General features: G+C 42.9%; 1 protein-coding gene across 1 annotated transcript; it reads right to left on the reverse strand.

Moving 5' to 3' along the window:
* Positions 1-5,958: 5,958 nt before the first annotated feature.
* LOC141165103 (tubulin alpha-1B chain-like) lies at positions 5,959-8,632 on the reverse strand. The gene is made up of 3 exons (XM_073650739.1): positions 8,452-8,632; positions 7,572-7,720; positions 5,959-6,936 (listed from the first exon to the last, which is right to left on the reverse strand). Exons 1-3 carry the CDS (start codon positions 8,630-8,632, stop codon positions 5,959-5,961), a joined length of 1,308 nt encoding a protein of 435 aa, XP_073506840.1.
* Positions 8,633-20,653: the final 12,021 nt, after the last annotated feature.

The following is a 20,653-nucleotide window of genomic DNA, read 5'->3' on the forward strand; positions in this document are numbered from 1 at the left end:
ACTAACATTGGGCTCGTTGCTCGGGTCGAGCACCCGAGTATCACAGTGAGCTCGGCGCGAGCTTCGAGCACCCGAGCATTTTAGTGCTCGCTCAACACTAGTGTTAATTCATAATTTTGATGCCTTCAGTGTGAATGTACAATTTTCATACTCATGAAAATACAGAAAAATCTTTAAATGAGAAGGTGTGTCCAAACTTTTGGTCTGTACTGTATCTGTGACCTAGTCTCCCGGTACTTACCTGCACGCAACCTACGATCCTCACAAGATCTCCAGCTCTACTCCCCTCTTTATCTCCTCTTCCCACAATCGCATACAAGATTTCTCCCGTGCATCCCCCCTACTCTGGAACTCTCTACCCCAACATATCAGACTGTCGCCTACCGTGGAAACCTTCAAAGGGAACCTGAAGACCCACCTCTTCCGGCAAGCCTACAACCTGCAATAACCATCGCTCCACCATACTGCTGCACAACCAGCTCTACCCTCACCTACTGTATCCTCACCCATCCCTTGTAGACTGTGAGCCCTCGCGGGCAGGGTCCTCGCTCCTCCTGTACCAGTCGCCATCACGTTTTGTTAAAGATCATTGTAATTGTTTTTGTATGTATACCCCTTTTTCACATGTAAAGCGCCATGGAATAAATGGCACTATAATAATAAATAACAACTTGCGATGACGGGCACCGAGGCTCCTCCACGGCTCATGAGCTCGATAGGGTCCACGTGGCAGTGCAGGGAGAGCATGACTCCCTGCTCTGCCAGAGAGTTTAACTATCGGAACTTTACGCACACCGATACAGTTAAGAGTTTCGTAGCTCAGGGTGGGCCATCAGAGCACAGGATGACTGCACACTCTGCATCTGCAGCTACCTCCATATACAACTAACAAACGAAGTAGCACTCTGCAATGCTAAGTATAAGAACATGAAATATATGAAATTTGAATAGCATTACTGCTGTACAAAATAGAAATAAATGAGAAATCTTAGCGCATAAATTGGCCAATTCATGCGTACATGGTAGCCACGATAAGGCGTCTCTCATTATACCATTATATTTTCTGTTTATATGTATAGCCTTTGACGGAGCACTCCACCTCTAAGCCACAGGCGGTTTTAATTGCGGCAGGAACTTGCTTTCCCATACACATGCAGACTTTTGTCTCTTAGAGAGGAGTTCACATTGGCAGGGTCCTGGTATAATGAGACACCTTTTCATGGCTACCAGATACACATGAATTGGCCAATTTCTGCACTAAAATTTCTCATTTATTTCTATTTTCTAGAGCAGTAATGCTATTCAAATTTCATATATTTCATGTTCGCATACTTAGCGTTGCAGAGTGCTACTTTATTTGTTAGCTGAAAACAGTAGACTAGAATGATGCTGCTTGGTGTATTGTAGGCAACAGCATACCAAATGGCCTATACTCGGAGTTATTGGGAAGAAGAAAAAAAATTATATATTTCATATGGAGCCACCATATAGATTCTGATTTTTACAGATACATTGTGACTTAGTGGATGAAACAATATTTAATCTTGCAAATTTTTAATAACTGATTGCATGGAGATGTGAGTTTTATTTTCTTGTCTTCTGGATAACTCAAACTTTACATGCTTTTATGGACCTACCCTTAGACAAAAATTAAAGCTGTATTTCACTGTAATCACATTCTTGTGAAACTGGAAGTATGCCTTCACTTTTCACCATTTACTATTCTTTAAGAATCTTGAAAATAGCAGTTTAAATTGTCTATACACTTCAGGACTTTTCCCTATACACTCAGTAAAGTGCATGTAAGGAGGAGGATTACCTGTTGTCAGACACATTTGGCAGCAGTTTATCTGCAGAGATAAAGGATCAGTTGAAGTCCAACATGCCAAAGCCATCCACCTAACCTAAGCTAGTCCCCCTGACATCTGCAAGTAACTCACACAGGTCTACAAAAAAAAATAAATAAATAAATTTAAACTCAGGTGCCAGGGATTTGTGACTGGATTTAGGGTATTTTGACAGTGCGGAAATGAAAAATTATTATTTATCTCAAACTTGAACCAATTGAGCAATTCATCCATGAAAATAATGCATTCCCCCAATCAGGGGCGTACATAGGAATCATGGGGCACCATAGAAGTTCTAATTGGGCCCCCCCTCCCAAAAAAAATGTAAATAATTGTCGGTGTCACAGAAGAGCATATCTTACAACTTTCCAGCCTTTACATAGTAATTTTACTCCTGCTGTAGTCCTAGATTCCTTTTTCATTGCCCTCATAAAGTACGATGCCAACAAAAGTGCCCCCCCAAACACAGTATGATATCCCCATGGTGAATTCCTCCAAATGCACAGTATAATGACCGTACTTTACCCCACCTCAACTCCCAAGGCAAAGTATCGTGACCCCAACAGAGTATGATCCCCCAACTGTGACCCCCACACAGCCCTCCATCTACTATGTAATCGGCTTATCCCGTCTGTCCGTCCGTCCAGGAAATCCCGCGTCGCAGATTGGCCGTGGCCGGACCAATCAGCGACGCGGGATTTCAGAACAAGATGGCGGCCGTTAGCGGTCATCTCCCGGCTGCTTGCAGCGGAAGTACCCGCACAGGCAGCGCCGCTCCCCGGTCCTCACTAACATGGCACGAAATTTAAAACACCGCTGTCCTGATTGGTCGCGGCCGGTGGTCGCCACCAGTCAGCAACAAGCGCAGTCCGGCCGCGAATTGGCGCTGGATTTGAAACACGCTTTGCTGATTGGTCGCGGCCGGGCGGGTGCGACCAATCAGCGATATTGGCACAAAATTTAAAACACCGCTTCTCTGATTGGCCGCGACCAATCAGCGACTGGCGCAGCCCGGCTGCGAATTGGCGCCGGATTTGAAACACGCAGGCCACCGTCGGGAGATCAGCGGCGACGCAGCTGGGAGATGACCGGTGCTAGCCGGTCATCTCCCGGCTGCTCGCAGCAGAAGTACCCCGACTGGCGGCCTCACTCCCCGGTCCTCCCTTCACACTTGCCGCGTGGTCAGCAATGTTGTCACAAGCAGTATTGACAACATGAAGCAATTACAAAATTAATTAGGGGCCCCGGGGGGATACATTGGGGGGTTAATTTAAAGTAGTGCACAACCCATTTAAACACTGCTTCGCTGATTAGTCGCGCCCGGTCGGCCGCATACATATTCTAAATATGGGCCAACAAGTGCTAAGCATCTCTGGGAACTCCTTCAAGATTGTTGGAAGACCATTTCCGGTGACTATCACTTGAAGCTCATCAAGAGAATGCCAAGAGTGTGCAAAGCAGTCATCAAAGCAAAAGGTGGCTACTTTGAAGAACCTAGGATATAAGACATATTTTCAGTTGTTTCACACTTTTTTGTTAAGTATATAATTCCACATGTGTTAATTCATAGTTTTGATGCCTTCAGTGTGAATGTACAATTTTCATAGTCATGAAAATACAGAAAAAACTTTAAATGAGAAGGTGTGTCCAAACTTTTGGTCTGTACTGTATATTTGAAAACATTCTTAAAAACACATAAAACAGACAAATATATATACACACAGCCATGCATGCGCGCGCGCACGCACACACACACGACACATTTAAAATGGGGATTGGGGAATCTGGCGACAAGCCTCACTTACCTGCCCCCGGCTTTCTCCTGTTCAGCTGTGCAGGGCCGCCTGCATGTCTGATGGCTATCACAGACATAGCCCTGGACCATCGGGGGGCTCGTTCGCCGTCGGGGCCCTGGAGCATTAGGGGGGGGCCTCCTCACCGTCGTGGCCCTGGACCATCAGGGGGGGCCTCCTCACCGTCGGGGCCCTGGACCGCTCCCCCAGCATCTGTACAGCCAGGACCTCACTCCGGCGCTGCAGCTTGTCTTCCCTAGACATAGCCGCGCTGTGTGTGGCTGTGTCTGCTAGTAATGACGTGGCAGGGGTGACATACAAGCACAATTAAAGGTGCAGTGTCGCTCCTGCGTGTCATTACTACCATACACAGCCGCATGTCTGAGGAAGTGCCAGCAATCTAGTTGCAGCCTGCAGCGCTGGCGGATCAGGGTGGCAGAAGCAGGAGGGGGCCCGATGCAAGCGTGGCGGGAACCCCGCTGCAGGTACACGGTGCAGGCGACTGCTATGGGGCCCCCCGGCTCACAGGCCCCATAGCAGTCGCGTGGCCTGCCGACATTGGCGGTACGCCACTGCCCCCAATGCAACATGTGTGATAACTATCTTTTGGTCTTTTGACTCTAACAGTGTCTTAGGTAATGAAATATCACGTATAATTATTTTGTATTTCAATTTGTAGGCTTACAAATCTATAGCAGCACCTTTTTGAAGGCAGAATTCTACTGAAATTAACTATTAAATATCTGAAAAACTAGAGCCAATCTGGCAAAAATAAAGTCTTGTTGTCAATCAGCACCATAAACTTAATATAAAACCGTTAATTGTTAGCAGCAACATGACTGTATACCAGTGTAATAATTTATTATATATGACCACCTTGAGGCCAGTTCCATACATTTGGGTTTTGTAGTCAGAACATGATGCGCAGACTTAACTGAATTAAGAAGCTCAATATGTCTGAGACTGCAATGTTCAGGTCAGGAAGATCCACAGCCAGTTCATACAATCCGGTCCAAGACGTTGAAGCATGAGAGTGCACGAGCGAGACACGCTAGAAAAAACTGAATGTTTTGTTCCAGTCCGAGCCAAAAGTTTAATTAAAAAAAACAAAAAACACAATCAACCATACAAATGTTACCTACTGAACCATACCATTTTCAGCTCTCTTGGCCTGTTTCACACATCCTGATATTTCCAGTACTAGAAAAGCCAGTATTGGAGATATCCGTGTCCATGTGTACCTGTGTGGAAACCATGTGCTTCAGCAGGATCACACGTACTAGTGCCTGGGAATCAGCAGTACAGTTTACACTGTTCACAAGTGCTGTAGAAATCTCTCATCATTGACCCCTGCTTGTGCTGTGATCAGCACTAGCCAGGGTTAATGTTGAGTGTAGTATTCTCCCAATTGCTCCAAAACCTGTAAAAATAATAAAATTACTGACCTGGCGAGGAGACTGCACACACTGGGGAACAGAGAATGACTTGCTGCAGCAAGCAGGTCCCTGAACTTTGCTCACTGCTCAATGAGCTCAGCACAGTTCAGGGGCCCACTTGCTGCAGCAAGTCATTCTCCTCAGCATGTGCAGTTGCCTCAAGCCTGGCGAGTAAATGTTTTTTTGTTTTTTTTTGTTTTGTTTTTTATTCTTATAGGTTTTGAAGACATCAGGCATAGAATACTACTCAACATTGTCCCTTGCTCATGCTGATTGCAGCACAAGGATGAGAGATTCCTTCCACACCCAGTGCTTGGGAACAGTGTAAACTGTACCGCTGATTTCCAGGCGCCGGTACGTGTCACACAGATGTCAGTATGTACGCTTGTTGGATGTTTTGCGGCGTGCAAAAAACGGACATATGCGAGTTTTGCCCATGGACACCCTGACATGTGCACAGACCCATTCATTTGAATGGGTCTATGTTTGTAAGTGTCTAGTACATGTGAAAACTGGCACCACACATTCTAGAAACAGGGACGTGTAAAAGACCTTTTAGTGTGTAGTCATTACATGCCTTCCCAAGCCCATTATGTTGCACATCCAGTTGCCTTTACAGAAAGGACACGTGATCAGATTAATGAATGCCAGACTGATGCATCACATTTTATTGATACAAATAAATGCTGTCAATCAATACAAGATCATCATGAGGTCTATGTATTCAGCAGGACATGAGTAGATACACAAGACCTTTTATACATCTGAAACCATTGTTAAAACATACATGATAGTGGCCGTTAAATATTTTAGATATAACTTCTGTACAACAGGCAATTGAATTTTAACATTAAGACTAGCAAAATATCAAGTTGAAGCTGTTCAGTATTCATCATCCTCCTCCCCACCATCATCTACAGACTCAGTCCCCACTTCTTCATAATCCTTTTCCAGAGCAGCCATATCTTCTCTTGCTTCAGAGAACTCTCCTTCCTCCATCCCCTCTCCCACATACCAGTGTACAAAAGCCCTCTTGGAATACATGAGGTCAAATTTATTGTCCAATCTAGCCCAGGCTTCTGCAATTGCTGTAGTATTACTCAGCATACAGACAGCACGTTGCACTTTAGCCAAGTCTCCTCCTGGAACTACAGTGGGAGGTTGGTAATTAATTCCCACTTTAAAGCCAGTAGGACACCATTCAACAAACTGGATTGATTTCCTTGTTTTAATAGCTGCAATGGCGGCATTTACATCCTTGGGCACCACATCACCCCTGTACAACAAGCAGCAAGCCATGTATTTACCACGCCGGGGGTCACATTTTACCATCTGATTTGAATATTCAAAGCACGCATTAGTAATCTCTGGCACCGACAGCTGTTCGTGGTAAGCCTTCTCTGCCGATATTATGGGGGAGTAAGTGACCAGCGGGAAATGTATTCTAGGATAAGGCACCAAGTTAGTCTGGAACTCCGTCAAGTCAACGTTCAATGCACCATCAAATCTCAAAGAGGCCGTAATAGAAGAAACTATTTGGGCAATTAATCTGTTAAGATTATTATAAGTAGGACGCTCGATGTCCAGGTTACGGTTACATATATCATAAATTGCCTCATTGTCTACCATGAAGGCACAGTCTGAGTGCTCAAGAGTTGTGTGGGTTGTCAGAATTGAGTTGTATGGCTCCACCACTGCAGTAGATATTCTGGGGGCAGGATATACTGAGAACTCAAGCTTGGATTTTTTCCCATAGTCAACAGAAAGACGCTCCATCAATAGTGAAGTAAAGCCTGAGCCTGTGCCACCTCCAAAACTGTGGAATACCAAAAAGCCTTGAAGACCACTACATTGGTCAGCCTGCAAGATAAAGTGGGGGGAAAAAAAATATCAGAGGCCTGCTTGATATGCATACTGAGTATCAAAGTCAAGACCAACATACATCAAAAGGTATACATTGTTCCCCCATCCACAGGATTGGTGATAACTTTCCAATTGCTGGAGCTCTGACTGTTGTGGCCCCCCACTGATCCAAAGAGACAGGGCTTTAAAGAGCCCTGGATGAATAGAGCCAAAGACCATCATGCACACTGCCTCTCCATTCATTTTAATAGGAGCTGAACAGATCAGCAATAGTCAACACTCCCATTAAGAAGTAGTGCGCTTGCACATGATTGACCTGCACCATTCACTCTCAGGATCAGTGGGGGCCACAGCAATCAGAAAGTTATCACCTTCTGGAATTGGGGGATAAACTTGAGATCACCCCTTGAAGGCATATAATCTAGCGATAAGGCATGGTCAGGGGAGCAGAAGGGAGAGGAAAATAAAATAGGATGAGACATAAGGGCTAGTATAGTAGGTTGAAGACCCCAATTACTCTTTTTTTGTATATAGAACAGCAACACTTGTTCGCAGGCTTTATATGGTATTGCAACTGTATTTTTACTTTGACTACGAATAGTGGCCAAATTCAACATTGTGAATGTACTTGCCAGCTTTCGGACTTTGTCCAGCACAGAATCTATTATCTCCTTTCCTATTGTATAGTGACCACGAGCATAGTTGTTAGCAGCGTCTTCTTTTCCGGTAATAAGCTGCTCTGGATGGAACAAGCATTTATAAGGTCCAGTCCTCGTCTCATCTAGAAAGTAAATTGCTAGATTGTTGAAGTTAATCAAAAGTTAAGTAGTTCCTCATCTCAGCTACTCCACTCCATATATCTAGGAACGGCCATAGAATTGGCACGATTGCACAGGGGCCCATTTCAACTTCCAAATTAGTAAACAGCTTATATCAAACACCGTGATCTACCAATTGCCCATTTACTGTTCATGGTGGTGACCTCTTCTGGCATTGCCTCCCCCACTGTAAATATACATCTCTCATATGATCAACTACTCCACTTTACTGCATGAACTTTAACAGTGGTGCAAAAGTAAGTAATAGTTAATCAATCCAGACCATTTTAACTGTAATGTGTATTTTTTTTTTTTTTTTTTTTATAATGAGAATATATACTGTAGTAGCTAGACCTGATTTTTTAATGGCTTCTACAGAGTGAATGTCATCAGCTATCCCTATGACTGGGACCACCACTGATACTAAAAACCAAGGCTCTACATGGTCTTCAATCACAGTACGTGACTGATTGAGATTGAGTACAGCATGCAACTATCTCTGGCAGTTCTATAGACAACTAACAGAAGAGTCATGTGCATGCTCAACCATTGCTACAGCCAGATGGGCTCTGCAAAGCCCTGGTCTCTGGATAAGTGGGGGGCCCAGCGACCAGCAAGTTATAACCCATCCTGTGGGCAACCCCTTTAAACCTATAACAAAGACCACCACTTAAATTAAGAATAGATACTGTACCTATGACAGTTTCTTCTAAGTCAACAAACACTGCTCTTGGTACATGCTTTCCAGCCCCAGTCTCACTGAAGAAGGTGCCAAATGAGGAGTCTACGGTTTGTTTGGACTTGTCAGATTCTGTTACCCCATCTGGTTGGATTCCATGTTCCAAGCAGTACAGCTCCCAGCAAGAGTTTCCCATCTGAACACCTGCCTGGCCTACATGGATAGATATGCATTCCCTCTGCAAAATAAGATCAGAATTATTGTGCACTTCTGTCATTCATCTCACTTAAGGCAGTTGCAGACAACCGTATTTTCAGTCCAACAAGACATTAGATTGCACTCGGCCAATGTTAGTCTATGGCACCGTGCACATGTTAGATTTTTTTCCCTCAGACCAAGGTAAAATTTGCTGCAAGCCAGAGTGATCAGATTTTCAGATTGCACTCTGCCATGTAAGTCAATGAGTCATCTGATTGCAGGCTGATTTCCACAGACTGACAGAATGGAGAAATTCTCTTCATTCAAGAGAATTGGATCCCACTATGCTTACACTCTGATCAGAGTGATTCGCATAATCCGCCCGCTTCTCTGAGAATACATGGTCGTCTGCACCTGCCATTATATACCGCCATTAATTCCACAGCACTTTACAGACATCACTTCCCCACTGGGGCTCAATCTAAATTCTCCATCAATAGGTTTTTTGATGTGTAGGTAAACCAGAGAATTAAAATTATTTCTTCAATATCCAATTGATACAGTTACTCTTTGTACAAGTTAGCGTGGAGTTTCCTCTGTCTAGGAAGCCTCGACTCCATGAATGTTGTTGATTATCTACACAGTGAAGAGGAGGTAATCAGTATCAGTTCCGTGGGGGTCCACAACACCTGGCAAACCCCCACTTAGTTGCTAGCAGCTGGATATAAACATTGGACATCGCACTGTAGTTTTGCTCAATGTGTAGCAGTCGCTACCAAGTACTGCACATTAGCTCATGCATTGGGTTGTACCCAGCAGCAACCTAGTGCAGCTCTGTTCAGTGTTCACATTCAGCAGCTGCAAATTTATCAGTAGGGGTGTTGGACCCTCACCACCCATCTGATATTAATAACTTACCCTAAGGATAAGTCATATCCCTTGAGAACCTTTTAATCTTTAATGAAAACTCAAATGTGCCAGATTGCAGGGGGTTATAGAGTGTGGAGAGGGTTCAGGAGCTGATCTCTCCATATGCAGGCTAGGACATGCCAGCATTCATCTTTGACAGACGCAACCAGAGCAGAGCTTTGAACGAACACACACACACGGGACCAAAATGAAAAACCTTGGACAAAGTTGCAGGTCAACTAGTATATGGCATAGAGGGCCACACGGTTCTCCATACAGAATAATGGTCCCACATAGGGGTGGTCTTTCTGGTGTTGGGGGCCAAATATCACCACCCTGCGGGCCAGAGTTTGACTTGTATGCTTTAAATGAAACATGTCAGTGCTGACGTACCCTGGCACCCATCAGCCTGCTGCGAGATTATAGGGCACCAATGAGTCACCATGGCTGCCATCTTGGTAATATAGTCAAGCGCAGCCATAGACTGAACTCCATAAGAGACAGATATATTAGATACAGTTTTGTTACAGCAGTGTGTAATGAGCAATTTAACAACTGCAAGTCCACCAAGGCAGAATTGCATTTTTTTTTCCTCCAGTGACTTCACTTCCAAAAACGGAAAAAAAAAACAAAAAAAAAAAACAAAAAAACACAGCATTAGTTTTCCATCCCCCACCCTCTTCACCACTTAGATGACTCTTAGAGAAGGAGGAAAGAATCAGTTGATACAGACCCCACAAACAGGAACCACGTCTAGTTCTAAAATTGGTCTCCATTGCACTCAGTGGAGAGATGGTCAGGCTTCCCAAACAAATAAATGGGAATACCAATTACATCTCTAGACACCAAGGTACATCAGGACTCCATCTTCAAAATTTCAAATCTCATTGTTAGCGTCAGTATTTATAGCATAGCCTGTGGATTCACCATGAGCGTGTAAGATGAAACTTCCCTTTCAGCTTTATATTAGGGTGCACATGTTTCACACCCTAAATTTACTTTAGATCCCATCATAAAAAAAAAAAGAAATAAAATACTCTACAATTCAGTAAATGTGTTTAAAAAAAACAACACCCTGCATACCATGATCTTCCCGTTGGCTTTTTGCCTCAACACAGCAGCCTTCACAGCTAACCAAACTATCAGTACAAAAGAAAACCAGTCAGGTGTCTCCCTGCACCATGATATATAAAGCAGCCTGATAATGTCACCTGATGTGAAATGCTGCCGTTTAACTCCTTGAACACAAGGCCATTTTTGGCCTCAAGAACCTATAGAATTGTCTTTGTTTATGGCTGCGGTGACTTTTTTGAGTGCACAGTCTAAACGCATGCGGTTTAAAAAATGATTGTTGTGATTTTGAGTTGTGAAGTTTTTACATTTTAAACATTTTTATTTAACATAATTCGTCTGGAAAAAAAAAGTTCAGTCAACAACCTCATTGGAATTCACAGTACAACTGCTTGGTCAAAAAACTTACATGTAAATGTACACTTTGCCTCAAAATATTCTGACATTTAGGCTATGTGCCCACGATGCAGAAATGTTCCGGATTTTTCCTGAGCGTTTCTGCATCTCCCTGGCAGAAAAAAACGCATGCGGATTGTACATGTGGATTGTACATGTGGATTGTACATGCGGATTGTACATGAGGATTGTACATGCGGATTGTACATGCGTTTTCCTGCCAGGGACAAGCGGAGGTGAAGCGTTCTTCACTTGCATTTCCACATGCGGGTTGACAAGCGCTTTCAGAGCGATTTTAGCATCACTTGGAAACTGCTTGACAACTTGGTCACACTATATAAATCCATGCAAACGGCATGGATTTATATAGTGTGACCTTAAAGAATGGTAAAAAATAAAAAATAAATATATACTTACCTTCCTTCCGATGGCCCCCGGTGTCTTTATTCGATGCATCTCAGCTTGCTGGCAGCTCGCGGTAGACTAAAGGACCTGCCGACGTCAGCGGTCGCGTGACCCGTCACATGACTAAATGACGTCATGGCAGGTCCTTGAGTCCACCGAGATCTGCCAGCAAGCCAAGACAAAGACACCGGGGGCCATCAGAAGGTAAGTATAATATTTTTTATTTTATTCTTTTTTTTTACAGGTTCTATGGTACCCGGGTCCGGAGGAGAGTCTCCTGTCCTCCACACCCGGGTACCATCCGCACATTGGAACGCATAGAATCTGCATGTACAGATCCAGTGATGCGGATTCCATGCGTTCTAATGCAAGTTAATGGTGGCGAAAATGCAGCGCTTCCGCAAAATAATTGGTAATGCTGCGTTTTTTTCCGTTATGATAATCCGCAGCGGAAATTTCCGCAGCATGTGCACAGCACATGCGGATTATCATTGGGGAACATGGCAGACCTTCTACCAAGTGTTTTTTAAGCGTTTCTGCTGCGGAATTGCCGCTGCGGAAACGCTTAAAAAACGCATCGTGGGCACACAGCCTTATAGCAACTTCTTTCTTTTGGTACGATTTTGGGTACAAATATGTTAATAATTACCGTTATTTATATTACTTTATATTTTGATGTAAATGAAAAAATTATTTTTGTACTTTTTACTTTATTTTTACACCACTCATCAATCACCCTAAATAACGTGATAAATTTATGATAATCGCAAACGCTACATCTTGCTGCATGTGACCAAAATGCCACCCGCTGTGATGCCCAATGGCCAATCGGTTTTCTTTCAAATCTGTTCCTTCATTGGACACTATTGTGGGCGGAATCTCAGACGCATGGAGCATGGATTTTAGTTTCTGACGCATGAAATATAAGGCAATGATTCCCAAACTCCAGGACTTGTGGCTCCCCCAACACATCATGTTCTCAGGATTTCTCTAGTATGTGTGAGAACCTAGTGGAGTTTCTGATGCCTTGATAATAATTCCATCACGTATGCAATACTATACCTCCCAACTTTTGGAGAACAGAAAGAGGGACAGATCATCTCTAACCTTCCGGTGTCCCCGGTGCGGCTTTTGATTAGTCCGGGCTGTGCAACGTCTTCTGTGTGTCATCTTTAGTTGGGACCTATGGATTTAATTTTTGTTAATTTATTCACAGTCATAGCAGCCAGAACTTTCTCATCTTTATGTAGCGTCATTATATGACATCTGGCTTTTTTGTGTCTGTAAGGCCATGTTCACACGTTGCAGAAATATTGTGCAGATGTCTTCAACAGACTGCACAATAACAATCTTTTCCACCTTATTTGATGCATTTCTGTGCAGATGTGAAGCCACTTTTTAAATGTGTTTTTTATAATACAGAAAAGCTTTGATTCTGCACATACAGTAACTGCAGTTTTTTAGATACGTTTTTTTTAGGCTCCACATAGAAGACAAAAGAGAAAAGAAAAGCACCAAAACCGCACAGTTCAGTAGCATCCTAGGGCGCACAGCGGGCGCAGTTTTCATGAAATCACATTCACTTTGCTTGGACAGTTAAACGCAGCAGAATTTTTGTGCAAAAAAAGCAACAGAAAGTACGCAGCATTTACCCTACATGTGAACACTGTCTAAATTTCCAAGCAAAGTGGATGTGATTCCATGAAATCTCCTCTACTGAGCTCTGATGTTTTGGAGCATTTCTCTCTATAGGCTTCTGAAAAAAAACGCATAAAAAATGCTGATGCATTGTAAGCGCAAAATCAAAGTTTTTCTGTACTGTTAAAAAAGCGTTAAAAAATCTGCTTTATATCTGCACCAAAATCGTATCAAATAAGGGGAAAACACGTAAAAGAAGATTTTTATTGTGTTGTGTGGTGAGGGCACCTGCAGAAAAAAGCAGCAGCAAGAACGCAGCATTTACGCTAGGTGTGAACACGGCCTCAGCATTACAGTTTTATTACATTTTTTGTGGGTTTAATAGAGAAAAATAATCTGATCGCTGCGTTGTGCGGGTCAATACGATTACAGGGATACCAAATATGTCCGTGATATTTGCTGATTTCTGATGTTTATTACTTAAAAAAAACGCATTAAAAATTTCATTTTTTTCATTATCAAGTGTTTTTCATTATTATTTTTTAATAATTTTATAGGATGAAAAAATCTCTTATTCTCCCTCTAGAATACAAATACATACATTGTACAAAGCAGTGTACAGGTGCATCTCACTAAATTAGAATATCATAAAAAAGTTAATTTATTTCAGTTATTCAATACAAAAAGTGAAACTCATATTATATAGAACCTCTGTGCTGCGGTGCAAGGAGGGACCAGAGGGGCGTGACTAAGTATCTACTCGGCCTGACCAAGGTTGCACGGCGGCTCAGACGACTTCGTGAACCAGGGAGGGACCGAGCAGAGGGACCAGGTGCCACTCTGGGACCAACCTTGTATGAGAGCAGGTGACTCCCACGGGTCAGAAGGCAGGAGCTGACCGGTACAGCGGAAGAGCACGGCAGGCCGGCTAACCGGTGGTCCGGGTAGACAGGCAGGCTGATTCGGCTGGTAGCCCGACAGGTGCTCTAGGTAGGCAAGCTGGCGGGCACAACAGGTAACAGGCAGGTGCTTCCAGGTAAGCAGGCAAGCGGGCACGGCAGGTAAAGGCAGGTGCTTCCAGGTAAGCAGGCTGGCCGACACGGCAGGTAACAGGCAGGTGCTTCCAGGTAAGCACACGGGCAGAGCCCATAGACAGACTGGCGGACTGGACTGTAGGCAGACTGTCGGGCTGGAAAGTAGTCAGACTGGCAGACTGGACTGAAGAACAGACTAGCTTACAGGACTGACTTGCAGAGGACCTGAGGGCTGAAGCAAAGTAAGTATAACAGAGCAACAACCTTGCACGGGCACCTCCATATTGGAGAAGGTGCCTTTTATAGAAAAAAGTCCTCCGGCCATTGGTCGGGGATTTTTTTGGACGGCGCACGCGGCCCCTTTAAGCTGCTTGAGGTCTAGTGTGAAGTTTCCACAATCAGTGATGGTTTGGGGAGCCATGTCATCTGCTGGTTTAGAACTTGGCACCTGTCCACACTGCCAAAAGTACCAATCCCTGGTTTAAAAACAACAAAATCACTGTGCTTGATTGGCCAGCAAACTTGCTGGCCAATCAATCATAGATGGGGAATTTATGGGGTATTGTCAAGAGGAAGATGAGAGACACCCGACCCAACAATGCAGACGAGCTGAAGGCTGCTATCAAAGCAACCTGGGCTTCTATAACACCCCAGCATTGCCACAGGCTGATCGTCGCCATGCCATGTCACATTGATGCAGTAATTGATGCAGAAGGAGCTCCGACCAAATATTGAGTGCATTTACTGAACATACATTTCAGTAGGCCAACATTTTGGATTTTAAAATCATTTTTCAAGCTGTTGTTATAAAGTATTCTAATTTACTGAGATAATGACTTTTGTGTTTTCATTGGCTGTAAGCCATAATCATCAACATTAACAGAAATAAACACTTGAAATAGATCACTCTGTTTGTAATGACTCTATATAATATGAGTTTCACTTTTTGTATTAAAGAACTGAAATAAATTAACTTTTTGATGATATTCTAATTTAGTTTGATGCACCTGTATTTCTATCAGCATAATCTACCTATGGAGTCAGAGCCTGCAATACAGATCAAGTACACAAAATTCTCTCCATTTGCTCATCAGAGCTTGTGGCTCAGTAGGTTAAGCGCCTGCCTATAATGTTAAGGCTGTGGGGGTTTGAGACCTGAGACTCACAGAAATAAAAATACATTTTTGTAATTGCTTATTATTTTTACTACTTTTATAGGAGCAAAAAAATATTTTTTTTACCTCAGTATACAGGGGCCATAGAAATACATTATTATACTCAATATATTTATATGGACATGTATAATCTGCTTCTGGGTTCATTGCCTGCAATTGAGGTCAAGATTACAAAATTCTCCTATCTACATCATTGGGGGCTGTGGCTCCTAGGTAGAGCAACAATTTACAAACATGTAGATGTGAGTTTGAGTCCTGGGGTGACCTGATCACAGGAGGGAGAAGCAGTGAATATATAACTTAACTTATGCAAGGAGCAGAGAGCAACCCCACCCTCTAAGGAGGAGGAGCTATGGAGCAATTGAGACTTCCTTACTCCTTAGAACAACTCCTCTTTTGTTCTGCCACACGTTCATTCTGGACTTGCTCCAAGTCCGCTAACTCCATCAGCCTCAGGGATTTATTATCCACTTCGACATTGCACCCGGGAACGGCCACTTGCCCTCCATGTCCACCAACCTCATGATGTCAGAAGACCAGGCCCATGGTACCTGGCACGAGCCATAGGCTCCAGATGTTGTTGGAATGTTCATCAGGCATCTCCATTTGGCCACCCACCGCCCTGCATGTTTGGCCCATGCTGCCCCTAGCAACCCACCCCACCTGAACCTGAACTCTCCTCCACACTTCACTGGCTGACACGGAATTCCCTTTAAGGTAGTGCCCCCCTTCTTATCAGCACTAGTGCCTTCCCACTGGGCTAATCATAACCTTAACCATTTCCTATTTACATGCTAAACATGTTCTATATCCCATGCTGTGCTAAGCTTATCCTTATGCTATAATCACATTACATTAGACACACATTACTTACTCATATAAAACCGCACGACGGTATTCACATAGTACGTCTGTTGTCTTCAGGGGCAGGAACAGGGTAAGACAGTCTACGTACCTACACCTACATAATGCTTGCTTAACATTATAGGAGCGTACAGGGCCACTGCAAAGAAAAGTGTACCGTGTGGTCAGGGTTGCCAACCTCCTAAAAAAAAAATTCTGGACAACTGGATCAAATTCATGGATGGTCTAAAGTTTTTACGAATATTTGACACGCCCCCTAAAGACCACGCCCCTTAAAGACCACATGGTATATATTCTAATTTAGAATATAATTTAATTTAGAATATATACCATTTTCTATACCGCTCCAAGGGAGCTATGTAACTCTGTGGTTTACCCTGCTATGCATATACTATTGTTGCCTGGAGACCAGGGATTGCTATATACACAGCACCATAATAATATATACATACAGTACAGACCAAAAGTTTGGACACACCATCTCATTTAAAGATTTTTCTGTATTTTCATGACTATGAAAATTATACATTCACACTGAAGGCATCAAAACTATGAATTAACACATGTGGAATTATATACTTAACAAAAAAGTGTGAAACAACTGAAAATATGTCTTATATTCTAGGTTCTTCAAAGTAGCCACCTTTTGCTTTGATGACTGCTTTGCACACTCTTGGCATTCTCTTGATGAGCTTCAAGAGGTAGTCACCGGAAATGGTTTTCACTTCACAGGTGTGCCCTGTCATGTTTAATAAGTGGGATTTCTTGCCTTATAAATGGGGTTGGAACCATCAGTTGTGTTGTGCAGAAGTCTGGTGGATACACAGCTGATAGTCCTACTGAATAGACTGTTAGAATTTGTATTATGGCAAGAAAAAAGCAGATAAGTAAAGAAAAATGAGTGGCCATCATTACTTTAAGAAATGAAGGTCAGTCAGTGTGAAAAATTGGGAAAACTTTGAAAGTGTCCTCAAGTGCAGTTGCAAAACCCATCAAGCGCTACAAAGAAACTGGCTCACATGAGGACTGCCCAAGGAAAGGAAGACCCAGAGTCACCTCTGCTTCTGAGGATAAGTTTATCCGAGTCACCAGCCTCAGAAATCGCAGGTTAACAGCAGCTCAGATTAGAGACCAGGTCAATGCCACACAGAGTTCTAGCAGCAGACACATCTCTTCAACAACTGTTAAGATGAGACTTTGTGCAGCAGGCCTTCATGGTAAAATAGCTGCTAGGAAACCACTGAAGCAGAAGAGACTTGTTTGGGCTAAAGAACACAAGGAATGGACATTAGACCAGTGGAAATCTGTGCTTTGGTCTGATGAGTCCAAATTTTAGATCTTTGGTTCCAACTACCGTGTCTTTGTGCGACGCAGAAAAGGTGAACGGATGGACTCTACATGCCTGGTTCCCACCGTGAAGCATGGAGGAGGAGGTGTGATGGTGTGGGGGTGCTTTGCTGGTGACACTGTTGGGGATTTATTCAAAATTGAAGGCATACTGAACCAGCATGGCTACCACAGCATCTTGCAGCAGCATGCTATTCCATCCGATTTGCGTTTAGTTGGACCATCATTTATTTTTCAACAGGACAATGACCCCAAACACACCTCCAGGTTGTGTAAGGGCTATTTGACCAAGAAGGAGAGTGATGTGGTGCTACGCCAGATGACCTGGCCTCCACAGTCACCAGACCTGAACCCAATCGAGATGGTTTGGGGTGAGCTGGACTGCAGAGTGAAGGCAAAAGGTCCAACAAGTGCTAAGCATCTCTGGGAACTCCTTCAAGATTGTTGGAAGACCATTTCTGGTGACTACCTCTTGAAGCTCATCAAGAGAATGCCAAGAGTGTGCAAAGCAGTCATCAAAGCAAAAGGTGGCTACTTTGAAGAACCTAGAATATAAGACATATTTTCAGTTGTTTCACACTTTTTTGTTAAGTATATAATTCCACATGTGTTAATTCATAGTTTTGATGCCTTCAGTGTGAATGTACAATTTTCCTATTCAAGAAAATACAGAAAAATTTTAAATGAGAAGGTGTGTCCAAACTTTTGGTCTGTACTGTATCTTCCCTGGAGTTGTATAGAACTCTATACCATATGGTGTGGTGATTGATAAATATATCTGTAGATATATATAGTACATTATATGGGTCCTCCATATCAATCACACGGCCTCAGCTGCTAAAGAACATCATATATAACTATTCTATATACAGAGCTGTATAATAAACTGCACTGTACATTATATGGGTTCTGGATACAGAAATCGCACCACCTCTGCTGCTAAAGAACATCATATATGACTATTTTAATATATTATAGTCATACTGTATATGATGATCTGCAGCAGCAGAGGTGGTATAATTGCTGCATACAGTACCAGTATAAGAAATACTGGATACAGACACAGTCAGCAGCAGGTAGCAAAGTATATATTATATTACACACACTATTGGGACAGACCCGGGATTCACAACAATAAGCAAGTGGACTGTGGAGGAGAAGGGCCACCCTGCCATGGAGCCGCCGGAGAAAGAGCACTGCCAGAGACAGGAAGAAGTCCACGCTTACCACTGATTGGCTCAGTACAAGGCTGACGCCTACTGTCCTGCCAGACTAAGAGGCCAGGAATATACGCTGGCTGTTTGCGCATGTGCAGTAGTAAACTTCTCCGGAAAAAAAATCACAGACGGTGCCCTTTTCTGCCAGACATTACGGACGGCAGAAAAAAAGCACCATGTCTTTACGGACTGTCCGTAAACTTATAGATAGTTGGCAACCCTGCGTGTGGTATACATTTCTTTACAATGGGTGCCTATGGTGGACGGATACCCCGGCATCCATCCTGACTGTGCAAACTGTTGACTGCATACCTTCTAAGCATATGCCCCTGACAGTGGGCACAAGCGTTTTGTGCATCAAGACTGGTGTTCTAAACTGTGGCACAATGCAGCAAATTTATTAAGATTAAGAGGCTCTTGCCTACTAGGACATGTGCAGTCGTTGAGTATTTGGTGAGTATTTTACCTCAGTATTTGTAAGCCAAAACCAGGAGTGGAACAGAGGAAAAGTACAATAGAAACACGTCACCACTTCTGTATTTATCACCCACTCCTGGTTTTGGCTTAAAAATACTGAGGTAAAATACTGACCAAATACTGAACGTGTGAACATGGCCTAAAACTCACCAAAAGCTCATTGTGGAAACATAGCCTCATATGTCCATCAGCTGTATGCTTACAAAACGGACAACATACAGAAAAAACACATGGACAATATCAATGTTTGTGGTAGTTCACATGATCATTTTCACACATAGGCCACGTTCAAACGTTCAGTATTTGGCCAGTATTTTCCATCAGTATTTGTAAGCCCAAACCAGGAGTGGGTGATAAATACAGAAGTGGTGACGTGTTTCTATTATACTTTTCTTCTGATTGTTCCACTCCTGGTTACAAATACTGAGGTAAAATACTGATAAAATACTGAACGTGTGAACGTGGCCTCAGGCTTTTAGTGAGTTTTTGATGTTGCTGATTTTCTGCACCACTTCTGCACCAGATTAGGTCACTTGCATTTTTCATTCCGTTTTTGAGTGAGGTTTTTACATGCGTTTTTAACATGTTTTTGACTCTATGTTTTTGTCTCTCCTTGGTATATCATGTTTTAAACAAAGCTGCTTTGTTTTTTATACTTCCTGGTCTTTGGCTTTGACAAAACTTTATTGACATAGTCATATGTAGATTACATGCATTTTTTATGCATTTCCGATGCAGAAATGCACTAAAAATGCATGTGCGTTTTTTACCCATAGATTTTCTGCATGTAATGCACAGCTATGGGAAAAATCTGCACAGAAAACTCAGCGTACCCGCAAGAGAAATTTACATGTTGTGGATTTAAAACACGCACCGCAGGTCAGATTATGCTGAGTAAAATAGAAAAACAGTGGGCAGGAGATTTCTATAAATCCCATCCACTTTGCTGGAACTGTAAGGTCACGTTCACACGTTCAGTATTTGGTCAGTATTTTACATCAGTATTTGTAAGCCAAAACCAGGAGTGGGTGATAAATGCAGAATTGGTGACTTGTTTCTATTATACCTTTTCTCTGATTGTTCCTCACCTGGTTTTGGCTCCCACTCCTGAGAAAAAATACTGACCAAATACTGACCAAATACTGATAGTGGGGCCGTGGCCTAATATATTTATCTGAACGAGCCCTTACGGCTCATTCATACGGGTGTATCAGGTAATGTGCACAAGTTGAGTATTTGGTCAGTATTTTACATCAGTATTTGTAAGATAAATCCAGGAGTGGGTGATAAATACAGAAGTGGTGATGTGTTTCTATTATACTTTTCCTATGATTGTTCCACTCTTGGTTTTGGCTTACAAATACTGAGTTAAAAAACTCACTAAACACTCAAAGTGTGCACATGGCCCTATACAGACGTGTGCTGTCTGGGTAAAAATTAATCTGTACAATAAAATTCCATAGAACTTTTCAGACACAGACCGAGT

Source organism: Phyllobates terribilis, unplaced genomic scaffold (genome assembly GCF_046119375.1).
Source record: "Phyllobates terribilis strain yellow unplaced genomic scaffold, ASM4611937v1 Scaffold_11__3_contigs__length_659146591, whole genome shotgun sequence".
Classification (NCBI taxonomy): domain Eukaryota; kingdom Metazoa; phylum Chordata; class Amphibia; order Anura; family Dendrobatidae; genus Phyllobates; species Phyllobates terribilis.